The 12,512-nt window shown below is 43.6% G+C and overlaps 1 protein-coding gene across 1 annotated transcript; it reads right to left on the bottom strand.

The window, feature by feature from the left end:
• Positions 1-468: 468 nt before the first annotated feature.
• LOC311494771 (acylamino-acid-releasing enzyme) lies at positions 469-12,426 on the bottom strand. The gene is made up of 21 exons (XM_084553994.1): positions 12,016-12,426; positions 9,522-9,657; positions 9,343-9,418; positions 9,187-9,262; positions 8,956-9,062; positions 8,687-8,821; positions 7,662-7,753; positions 7,041-7,078; positions 6,824-6,945; positions 6,683-6,743; positions 6,380-6,474; positions 6,241-6,292; positions 5,560-5,663; positions 4,157-4,289; positions 3,985-4,068; positions 3,811-3,891; positions 3,063-3,151; positions 2,766-2,959; positions 2,555-2,657; positions 1,991-2,097; positions 469-1,856 (listed from the first exon to the last, which is right to left on the bottom strand). Exons 1-21 carry the CDS (start codon positions 12,131-12,133, stop codon positions 1,757-1,759), a joined length of 2,103 nt encoding a protein of 700 aa, XP_084410120.1. The 5' UTR covers positions 12,134-12,426; the 3' UTR covers positions 469-1,756.
• Between the last annotated feature and the right edge of the window lie 86 nt (positions 12,427-12,512).

The raw sequence follows: 12,512 nt of genomic DNA, 5'->3' as shown, positions 1-12,512 counted from the left end.
TCTCAACAAAGCCACCAAAGCTCTGAGAAACTGCGGCTCCTTCCTGCACACTTCTCGGCCTCGTCTAGAAAAGTTCAGGGTCGGTTTGTGAAAATAAAGCTTTACAGCGCTCGGTTTGCTGAGTCCAAGAGAATTAAAGTCCGCAATGTTGCCTCCAGTGTTTGTGGGAAGCTCGCGAATGAAAAAATAAAAATCCAGATACGGAGGAAAGACTTGCCCGGTGCCAGATGGAGTCGAGACAAGTATCTGTTTAAACCTTTTCAACCATAAAGCGAGGCATTTTTATTCTCTAGAGCTGATTACCGTGACAAGAACTCCAAATACGTGTCTTGGACCCTGTTTATATCTATTGACTTGGATTTAAGGTCAGCATTACAGTAGACTATTTGTTCGGGCAGCCCCACAAGGAGGGTGGTCAAAGGCCTCATTTAAAGGCTCCAGATTAGGTTTCAGGTGGTTTCGAGCTCCGCAGTGGGTCTGAGTGGTTAAAGCCTCAGATGTCTCGCAACACTTCTGGTTCTCTTTGATTTCATTCTTTGTATTTCATTGCATTTCTTGTTTTGGATTTTTTAATTTTATTTTCTGATTTTGATTCTTTACTCATGTTAATGCACAGACATACTTAAACAAATCAATGTATGTGCATGTTATTTAGTTGAATATCTCAAAGACTATGTTCAATACCCACACATACAGTACACAATAAAGCCGCTTTAATAAGGATTTCATTTAAAAAGAGAGTGGGAGACTGCCATCTGTTGGAAGTTAGTGCAAATCACTCAAAGGGTCCAAATAAGTTATTCTGCGTTTGTGTTGTTATTCTGCAAAAGTGGTTAAGACTCAACAGAAAGAAGATTAAAATGGCAGAAAATTAAAACCTAATTAAATACAATATAGAATACTTAATAGGCAGCACAGGACACCTCATGTTTTGAACAAAATTGACCCTAATAGATCACGGTTGTGCCTTAAATGTAAATCTAAGGAAGTGACAGCAATATTTAAACATATTTAAGGATATGTAAAGATCTAGGCTAGTTTCTATTGGGGCTGCCACCTCTGAATAGAGTTATGGATGCGAAAAGATCCACAATACTCAATAAACGTTTATTTTTGGCCAGAAAATGCATATTATTTAACTGGATCAGTGAGAAACCTCCCACTCTAACTCAGTGGTACAAAGAAATTCCTATGGAAGACTAAGTGCCAGATTAAAAGGAAATTACGACACTTTCATGGACAAATGGCGGCCTTTCTGAGGAGTGGATTACCTGCCTAAGGACCTGAGTGAAATTATCCAGAGGGGAAACACTGGCTTAGAAGGTCCCAGACTGAGTTGAAAGGTGATAAGAAATATTTCTTAACAGGTACAAGGACACATTTTTCTTCATTTGTTGACAGGCTGTTGAATTTGAATTTTTCTTATTCATTTCCTCCCCTAACTCAGAACACTACTTAATGATGTATGCTTAAATGCATTGCTGATATATTCTGAAAATAAAATAAAATCTGATTATTAAAAATAAAACTAATTAAATACAATGAATATGAAAATACACTGACACTGTTATAAATGTAGCTTGCTTTTAGGTCATCGGAAAATTCTTAAAATTCTTAAAATCGTCTTTATTGTTTTGTTTTGTTTGTTTTTTAACAAAGGGAACACTTTTTTAAAGGCAGTGGCCTGCTGAAGCCTTTCAGTCTTCACTGTTAAAACTAATTTTTAGCTTTTTTTCTCTGAGAGTTCAGCAGAACTTCAGACGTGCTGCTGCAGCCACAGCACTGTGTTGAGGAAGCAGTCGGCCTGTGTGTCCACCCTGGACAGAGAATGTCCGTCCTCTGGAAACCACAACAACCTGAAGAGAGAAACAGAACGACAGGACAAGCTGAATTCAGGATTGTGATCAGACTTGGACTAAATAATAAGAATGACTGAGTGGAATGAAACCCTCTGTTTGTGGGGCTGTGATGTTTGTGCGTTTTTCTGTACCTGACAGGTGATCCTCTGCTCTTTAGCACCTTATAAAGCTCCAGGCCCTGGTGAGGAGACACTCGTCTGTCTCTGCCTCCCAACATGAGCAGCACCGGAGCCTTGATCTGCACACCATCACACAACATTATAAAGACAATGACGCGGATTAGGCCTCTGTAGCTTCTTGTTTCCGTTAAACCAACAGGTATATACTGGCATAGACACAGACAAGAGATCATTTTTCTGGTTTAACTCCTCAAAAAGAACCAAAACACATCAAGTGTTTTCATTCAGGGACCAAAATATTCCCAGAGTGCTTCATGAAAAGACTGGTCCATGTTCCTAACATGTAGTACATGATGTTCCAACGGGTTAGCACCTTCTTTTGGGGCAAACCAGCTTGCAGATGCGTTACCGCCACCTGCTTCCACCACGTATCTGTGCAACCAATGTTGGTTTCTTATTGTAACCCTAGATTACTGTAAAATGGTACTGAAAGCGGTTGTATTGGAGCCATTGAGGGTATGACTTAATGTGAGACATTTCTATTGTATTTAAAGTGGGTTTGAATGTGTGACTGACCTGAGCAGCGTGTACAATGGGTGACTTTTCTAACATGGCAGCCAGTGCTTCAGCAGAGGGTATCTGGCCATATGAGTATTGAAGACCCACAGTGGTGTAACGCCTGCAGGGAGTGAGAGAAGGTAAAAAAAATAAAAATATATCACATTATGAAGTATTGCAGAACAGCAACGGATCGTATGCATCATGTGTGGATAAGCTGTCGTCTCACCAGTCGACTATGTCACTGGTTCCCACTAACGTCGCAGCATTAATGACGGGGTTTCTGGCTACACACGCTCTGTAGAACTCCGGGTACTGCCCAAGCAGGTGACAGGACAGGAAACCGCCGTGAGAACCGCCGAACACAGCCAAGCGGTTGGGGTCAAGGGTCGTGTCACTCTGCAGAGCAGTGAGAACGGCCCTCTGGATAAAAGACAGGAAAACAGATCAATTTCACATTTCAAACGCGGCTCAGAGCTCTAACTCCATCCAGGACACAAGACCTGACGGAAAAAGAAGGGTGTACCTGAACGTCTTTAACGTCCTGGTTCCCGATCCGACCGACCAAGGATAAAATGCTATCTTGGCCGAACCCTGTGGATCCCCGGTAGTTCACTGGATATAGACACAGAAACAGAAAGAGGGAGATGACAGTGAAATAAAAACAGAAATGGAAAAGACGTTCACTTTTTTGGTCACGGTTTTGGTTTATCTATCTATCTATCTATCTATGTCCATAACAGTTGTGTAGGCATGCCAGGATTCTTGTGGATGGACAGTAAGATCAATACCGCTTTGTCTGTTCATTAAAATATGAAGCTATAACTACAGGCAGGAAGAAAGCCAGGGCACACTTTAAATCGGGCTCTTGCTACAAATTTAAAGGGATTTTATTTCAAACAACCTCTGATCTACTTTCAAGTTCATCTGAATCTCTGCTGTTTAAACCACTGTCTTTCATTCCTGCACCTCCCTGAGACGATTAAACATAAAACTCTGCGGTCATTGGCACAGCCATTTAAAAATGGGAGAGAACGAATTGCGAGATCAACATTTAAAAGGTTTCAAACCAGGAAAACAAACTAATGAACCGAGACCAAACCTGCCTACCACTTTCTCTTTTTGCATCTCATTGCAGAGGCTCAATTAAGTCTCCATTCTGTTTTTGACTCCACAGTGACTCCAACATAACACATGAGAAGATATCAAACTAACTCTTTTAAGTGTGCATCTTATTTAATACTGACAAAACAAAGAGACAGAAAGTGTCTCACCCATGAGCACAGCGAAGCCGACTTTGGCCAGTCCAGCTACGGTAGAGTTCCACTCCGCAGAGAAATGTGAATGAGGGCCACCTACGGGGACATAGAATATAAACACAATATAGTACATTTCAAACTAGCTCTCATCCTGAACAATCACACCAAAATATCCAAATGAAAACAGACCGTGGATGAAGATGACCATGGGTATCCTGCTTTTACGGAGAGAGCGAGGCGGTTTAACCAAGATGGCCCCGAAGCCTAAACCGGCTTCATGAGACACAGAACGAGGAACGTAAGCAGAGAGCTCCACCTCAGAACAAAGCTTACACTGACGGAGAGAAGGTCGAAGGCTTACAGTAGAATGTGTTGTCCTCCTCCGGTGGAGGCGTAACATCTAGAACAGTCCAACTGAAATCAAAGGTGGCGATGGGCGGCTGCAGAGTTCTCCAGTTTACAGGCTCACCTGCTGATGGGAGGAGTCCTACCCTCTGCAAGAGACGCAACACCAAGAGCTTCAGTAAAACACAGCTGGATGTGTGTAGAAGATGAATTGGATGAAAAGTAAAAATACATATTGCTTTTCTGTTTTCAGTTGATTGTTTTTGTGAAGTTGTGGGGGCCAATTTCTGCTATAGGGTTAGGATTTCTTGTTTTTGTTTTTTTTAAATAAGAACAGTAGAACTAGAGGTCTGGGACAAAATAGCAGTTTTTAGTAACCATGAGAAAAGAAAATTCAAAAGGGGACACAGGCAAAAAAAAAACATGACAATTATTACACAATAATAGTAAAACACAATAAGAGGTGATAGGGGAGAGATGGTGAGGTTATTAAGGGACTAGATGGTAAGGATGATGCAATTTTCCCCAATATTCACCCCTCCCCCGTTCCCTTCTGCAGTGCGCATTAAGGTAAGTCCTTTTAACTCAAGAGTGTGTGTGTGTGTTCTTGTACAGCCATCTTTCTGAGGACCAGTTTTAGACCCATCGGACTGAGGACATTTTTGGCCGGTGCTCATTTCTTCACAGGTCTGTTTGAGGGTTAAGACTTGATTTTAGGGTTAGGCTTAGGCACTTGGTTGAGATGGTTAGTAGACCCCTGAACAAAATATTAAGCTGGTAGATTGCAACCAGGTTGTAAGTAGTGCTTCCGAGCAAAAAACAAAAAACGCATAGTAGGCAGTTTATTGGGAAATTGCATTTAAACTCAAACAAGCTGTTTGTCAGCTGATCAAATGTGAGCTGCCTCGTCGTTCTTGCTGATCACTTCCCACATCTCCAGTGGGATCTCCTTGTCATGAAATTAACGTTGAAAGCCACCAGGATTGTCCAGGTAAAAATGTTTCTAGTCTGAGAATTAAACTTTCTTCTACCTTTCAATGTCCCATGTTTGGTGCTCCTTGGCAAAGTCCAAACTGGCAAGTATGTGGTGTGGCCTTTGAAGATGTTGAAAGAAAGTGACACTAAAGCCAGGTTTTTGCACAGATTTTAGACATTTTAAGGCTATGGTCTTAAAATTAGTTTGAGTTGAAATGCAGTTTTCAATAAACTCTCTACTCTCTATTTTTTGTCTCTTGCTCCTGTTTCAATTTCTGAATTTTGAAACTCAAATGTGAATACTTGTAGTTTTTCCCCCGGTCTTAAGATTTTGTTCAGGAGTGTATAAGGGGCTTGGGAAAGGGAATGCATTTTCTCAGTGGACGTCCTTACAAAGACAGCCAAACAAACATGTGAGTGTGTACACTGTGTGTAATGTCTGACCAGAGCAGGAGGTGTGTTAGGGCTGGAACAGCAGACGACCATCAGGTCTCTCTGGATTGTCAGAAGCTTCCAGCTGCCGTAAACTTGGGAAGGATCAGAGAGATCTGCAGAGGAAAGGCAGCGAGATGGAAACAGAGCTCCTGAAGAAACAAGGAAAGGTCTACTGAAATGTTTTAAATTATACGCATGCTGATGTTTGCGACACTGTGATTTGGATTTCTATCTATACATTGTATTTTCTTTCATCGCTGGTCTTCGTTGCTCGTTGCCGGGTTTCTGCGACTCTTACTTGACTTTTATTTTGAAATTCCCCAATAAGATGCCAATAAGATGTTGGTGGGTAATTGTCTGTTGGTCTTGTCATACCTTCCAGCTCTCCCTTCTGCTCCAGATGAAGATGAGACGATGGAGGATGAGGAAGGGGGGGAGGCGGAGGAAGAGGGAAGTGAAATTCAGAAGGCAAAGGAGTAGAAGGAGGAGGAGGAGGAGGCGGAAGAAGAGGGGACATGGGAGTAGAAGAATGAGGAGGTGACGGTGGAGGTGGGGGAAAACTGAAAGGGGAAGGAGGAGGAGGGGGAAGCAGAGGAGAGGGAGGAGGAGGGAAAAAAAGAGATGAAGAGGAGGGCAGAAGAGAGAGAGGAGGTGGAGGAGGTGGAGGAGGAGGAGAGGACGGACTCTTACTATCAGAGAGGGAGGTGACTTTCTTTGATCTTCTGTCGAACACGAATAGATCCTAAAAGAAAGGAGTGAATAAGTGGATATGATGTGATGGAGGCAACGTTTTGTAAGGATTTCACAAGCTGATGTTTGTGTGCGTTACCTTCCAGTTCCTGCACGGGCTGCTGAACACGATTCGCTGACTGTCTGCAGACCAGCAGCTGGAAGGAAGAGCTTCATACACACCTGCAAACTCACCTGCAACAGAGAACTCAGACTCTTCAGCTCATTTATCGTCACAGTTAAAAGGCTCCTGCAGTATTGTTGCTTCAAATAATTGTAAAAGTTTAGTATAACCATCTTCTTGATCTGTAAAGACAGGAATTAACATCTGACAACTACACCGATCAGGCGTAGATACGCAATTGGAAAGTCTGACCATCATTCGATCAAAACTACAACCTACCGGCCTGTGGTCTCTTAACAACATCCAACAGTGTGGACGTCTTCCCACTCTTCAGGTCCAGCTGTGGAGAAGCAACAGTCAGGTGTTAACAGAAAGAACAAACATGCATGTATAAAAACACACACACAGACAATTTAGTACCTGCTGCAGACTGAGGCACTGGCTGTGAGGACCAAACACTTCACCCTGCAGGTAGATCAGCGTGGACCCGTCCGGACACAGCCTGGGACAGGACACAGAGACGTTGTCCCCCGTCAGACATTCTGGTTTTGAATGGAGGAAGACGTACATGAGATGGGATCAAATGAGCAGAGCAGAGAGGGGGAGGTGTGTTTCATACGTTAACAAATATTCTCACCACAGTGTCCATCCAGGTCAAGTCTGAACAAGGCTGACCTGAAACAGGAAAGAAACAAAGTCAGGAAAACTGTTTTGATTTCTGGGTAGTATACAGCTCACTATGACCAGACTATACTCATTGGACTGAGATCTGGTGACTGTGGAGGCATTCGAGTCCAGTGAACTCATCATCAGCTTCAAGAAACCAGTGTGAGAGGATTTTTATCTTTGTGACATGGAGCGTTATCCTTCTGGAAGTAGCCTTCAGAAGATGGCTACGCTGTGATCATAAAGGGATGGACATGCTCAGAAACAATAGGTCAGCTGTGGCATTTAAAGCATACTCAGTTGGTTCTAAGGTACTGGAAGAAACCCCGAACCTGACAAGAAGATATGCCCCCCATTACACCACCACCAGCAGCCTTAACTGTTGATACAAGGCAGAATGGATCCATGCTTTCCTGTCATTTATGCCACCCTACTGCTTGAATTTCTCACCTGGCTGATTAGATATTTGAGTTAATGAGCAGCTGAACAGGTGTACCTAATAAAGTTCCAACTCACACTGCCTACTTATATCGTTGCCATTTTTCATGGTGCATGAAGACTGACTCGGAAAATAATAAAGCGGCTCTCTAACCTGCGGTTGGAGCAGAACTTCAGTCCGAGTCTGAAGGGTTCGTGGTACCATCCGACAAAAAATACTGACCGACCGTCGGGAGCCCACAGAGCCTGGAGAAGAAACACACACAAGAGTTTACACACAGAAATCCAAGGGGGCATCCTACTGTTAGTATTTATTACTGTAATTAAAGATAAATCAGTTCAAACAATCTGCACTCATTTATGATGAACACTCAAAATAACATTTTTCCACCACAATACATCATGAGTGGGATTGAATTCAACCAAATATGCTAAAAGTTTACCACCTAGTCGTCCTGTGCATACTGTGTGCTGCAGATATGTATAGCCTGTATAAAAACAGGTAGCAAATCAGCACCATAGCATTTCATAGTACTCCACGTTGCAAGCTGGAAGATGGGATCGTGTAGCAAGATTTAAAAGAATGACGTATTTCTCTGAAACCTTCTCCGTGTATAGCAGCTAAAGGTCTAATAACTGTTAGAATGAAATTCACCAGCAAACTGTTGATTTGCAGCCTCCTTCTCTCTGTTACTGCAGAGTGTTTGTTGAAGTGTTTGTTGAAGTTTTGGGCTGTTCCTCTGCTAGCGTTAGCGAATGCCTTTTCGGATGAGTGTACATTGCAGTGGTACTTTTGTGGTTTTGAATGTGACACTAGTATGAGGTTCATCTTTAGGGAAGTACTTCCACAAACTTGATGAACCGCTGCTAGTTTGCTGCAACAACCCACTGGGCTCGTCTCCTGTCTCAATACGCCTACCTTTGTTTCCAGCCATGTGGGTCAACCAATCAGATGCCAGTAGCTACTTACAAACTCAAGCTAGTAATCCTACTACTGTAGAAACACAGCCACCGAACATGGCCGACCACCGAGGAGGTACTGCTCTCCCTGTACATACGAAATCGCAACGACTCGTAGTTTCAGATTTCTCTAAATCCTACACACTGGAATTTACACCAAATAATCCCAAATACTCCTGCAGCGTCAGATGTTGAAGGTGTAAGGTTCTCTGTCCTCACCTGTCCAGGTGAGACATCGGGAGGCGAACCCTGCAACACCCTGACCGTACCGTTGTGCAGGTCCACCACACAAAGAACAGGGACGCTTTTATCAGTCAGACCCTCACCCCAGTCCTCACAGTACAAACTCCTGTCCTGTTTGGGATCAATAATAACACACACAACAGAACTTTAAGACATGCACACTATTCATTTTCTGCACAGTTAAGGATTCAGTGTGAAAGTAACTCTGTGGTAGTCTGTGTTTTTTGCTCATGCGTGTATAATACCTTTCTGCAATATTCTGCTCCGTCGTGCGTTTCTTCTGTGTTCTTCTTTTCAGCTATATACAGCAGTTTGTTCTCACCCTCCAACCACGACAGGCAGCCGAAGTGAGCTGCAAACGCAGACGCACCAACAATAAGCGTTGCAGAATATAGATTTAATGTGATGTTTAATTATATTGTGATGAAAATACACAAGATCTTCCTTTTCCTTCCTTGTGCCAGTTTCATACTCACTGTCTTCATACACTCTGCCGTGCTGGTTAAACACAGTCAGGTTGAGACACTTTCTGAGGCCGTGGCAGTCCCATATCTAGGTGACAGCAACCACAATTTGTAAAAAAAACGTTCAAAGCGCAATGTTACAGCGCTATTACAGCCCGTTCACCTTACCTCTAAAAGCTGGTGGCCGCACGTCTCCCTGATCACGGCCCTCTGCATTCGAAAGGGAGATACTGCACTCAACAACCTGGAAAAGAGAAATAAATACATAACGTGCCACTAGACTTCATCCCAATCATCTAACAGTGGTTTTAAATTATTAGATTTTTTGTGTGTGTGGTACAACTCACTCTCCAGACACGGGTACACATGACCCTGGTGAGAGGACGCCAGTGATGTCCCTGTGGTTGTTGGTGTCTGTGAACAGCCTCCACTGCTGCATGTAGCGGTGCCTGCAGCCTCGCACTGGATCGTTCTGACTCCACTCTGAATGTGGAGACAGTTTCTAGGTTAGGTTTAATGAAGAAGAGAAGTTAAACAATGTCTAGCGTTTTCTATCTGTGTAGTTGTTATTAAGAGGGAGGAGTCTTCCATGACTTGGCAGATTTTGGCGAGAAAGCTAAAGGATGTCTTGGCTGATAGCAAACACAGGCAGGTATGCATGTAGGACAATGATATAGTCAAGTAATTACAACAAATAAACTTAGCTCAGTATGTGAGAGCATCGGCAAATCAGAGAACCAGGGTTACTAAACCTTAGCCTACCTGGTTACTTTTACTTTTATAGATCTTATAAACCGGCGAAACTCCTGCAACACTTATAGTATATGGGACAACTTTATTAGACCCACAGGTGGCCCTCATCAGGGGCCACTCATAATCACGCACCTCCACCTATATTGATATTGTGTCAGCCTCAGAAATACAGTATCGGTCAAGCTCTAATTATAATGTTTCTGCTATGTCTCACTCCAAGAAGCCCTCGTGCATTTCAACCTCCACTACACTTCATTCAGTAGTAAGTAGCAGTTGTTATAAAGCAGACGTGACATGAGCGTCCCTCACTGAACCCACAATCCAATCAACACTCTGGCTGAGAGGAGGGTTTACACTGTAAACCTTTCTAAAGCCTTAAGAGAAGATCACTGAGTGTCTCTGACCAGCAACAGGAGCTCCTGTCCTCAATGAGTATTATCTTATTCTGGTTGGTTGAAATGTAAGTAACACCCACTTGACCACCTTATTAGGTACACCTTTTCATCTGCTTGTTAAATAACTTATCAGCCAATCAGATTGGCAGGAGCTCAGGCATTAGGCAGACACGGTCAAGACGATCGGCTGAAGTTCAAATCGAGCATCACAATGCTGATCTACTGGGATTTTCGAAGCCATCTTTAGTGTTAACAGAGAAAGGTCTGAAACTGAGAAAATATCCACTGAGCAGCGGAGAAAATGTCTTGCTGATGCCAGAGGTCGGAGGAGAATGGCCGGACTAGTTTGAGGAGATAGAAAGGGAACAGTGACATCTCTGAAACACATCCAGCAAAGGTTAAAAAAGGCAACTCGACTTGTAGAGTTTTTTTTTGAGAAGACGTTTCACCACTCATCCGAGTAGTTTCTTCAGTTCTAGGGGACTGGTGGGAAGTCTGAGGTTTAAATAGGAACTCCTCCTGAAAAAACTTGCTTGTTATGTTGTTGTTTTTCCAGGAGGAGTTCCTAAGAAGCTACTCGGATGAGTGGTGAAACGTCTTCTCAAAAAAAAAAACTCTACAAGTCCAGTTGCCTTTTTTTAACCTTTGTTGGATATACCATGACCTGGATGACTGAGAACCTTCACAGACATCTCTGAAACACATCAAACCTTGAAGAAGATGGACTACAGCAGCAGAAGCTGAGAACAAGAAACCGAGGCTGCTATTTACAAGTTCTCACCAAAACCGGAGGGATGTGGTGGAACTAGAGATTCTCATCATGGACGTGCAGCAACGTCATGACGCTATCAAGTCAGCACGGACAAAACCCTCCAAGGAATGTGTCCAGCACCTTGTTGAATCTATTCCACCAAGAATTAAGAACTTCCTAATATTGTGTAGGTCTCCCTTGTGCGTCTGTGGCTCATCAGAGACTGGATATGCTCTTTCTGAGGGTGTCCTGTGGTGTCCGGCAACACAATGTTGTTAGTGGGGGGTCTTTGGGTGTGTGCAGGTGTAGTTAAGCACATGTACACCGATCAGGCATAACATTATGACCCTAGGTCTCCCTTGTGCCTCCAAAACAGTTGCGACTCATCAGAGAATGGACATGGGCCTTCTGAGGGTGTCCTGTGGGGGGCCTTTGGGTCCTATGGGTTGAGGGGTGAGGCCTCTGCGGATCATCCCACAGATACTTGACCAGTTTGGGATCTAGTGAATTTGGAGGCCAGGTCAACACCTTGTGCTGTTCTTCATGTTTTTTTGAGTTGTTCCTAAAGTGTTATTTTGGTTGCATGGGGGGTGGGGGTGGGGGGTACCTGGTCTGGTCTAGGTGGGTGCTTCATGTCTAAGTTACATCCACACCAATGAATGCCAGGTCCAAAACTTTCCCAGCAGAACATTGTATTGACACAAGATGGTCAATGCTATTCACTTCTCCTGTCAGTGGTTTTAATGTTGTGGCTGATGGGTGTACTTTAAGGAACCACTAGTTAGTTGGCCTAAAACTTAAAAGACCAGAACTCTTTGCATGGGGACATTTGATTGACTCCCAATATGCAGCACCTTAATTAACAGTTAAATCAAATATAGACTTTTATAATGTCACTCCGGAAGTGATTCATTTTTGTGCAGATGCTAGCAGCTAGCTCACCTGCCGTCACCGTGAAGATCTGGGCGTCTGGGAGCAGCTCCTCTCTCACACTAGCCGACACCGGTACGGAGTGTGTGCTGAGCTCCGAGTGCAGCCCGCTTATGTGTCTGGGCTCCATCAGAGTCCCGTGCTGACTGCGGCTCACAGTAACCGTCCTAACGGAAACATGCACGGCCGTTACAGCGCTTCCACTTTTCGGCACAGTAGATTTAAAGAAGTAAAAAAAAGAAAGCCTCGGTTTACTGTATTTCAGTTCATAAATGTATCCACATAACTTCTTGTATGGCCGTGCGCTCTCCTCTGGGCCTAATTATACACTTCACAACACCGGTCTTCCTTGAACTGGAGTTAGGAGTCCATGTTGGAGCAAAGAGACGAGGCCACGCCCCCTTTTAAGTAAAGTCTGCCGTGATTGGCTGTAGGCTACAGGAACGCCCACTTTTCTTCTTCTTTTCTCTAGATTGACTCACTGCCACTTCATTAGGTACACCAGCAAG

The sequence above is a fragment of the Chelon labrosus genome (genome assembly GCF_963514085.1).
Source record: "Chelon labrosus genome assembly, chromosome: 10".
NCBI lineage: Eukaryota > Metazoa > Chordata > Actinopteri > Mugiliformes > Mugilidae > Chelon > Chelon labrosus.
This window is presented reverse-complemented; position numbering and strand designations above follow the sequence as displayed.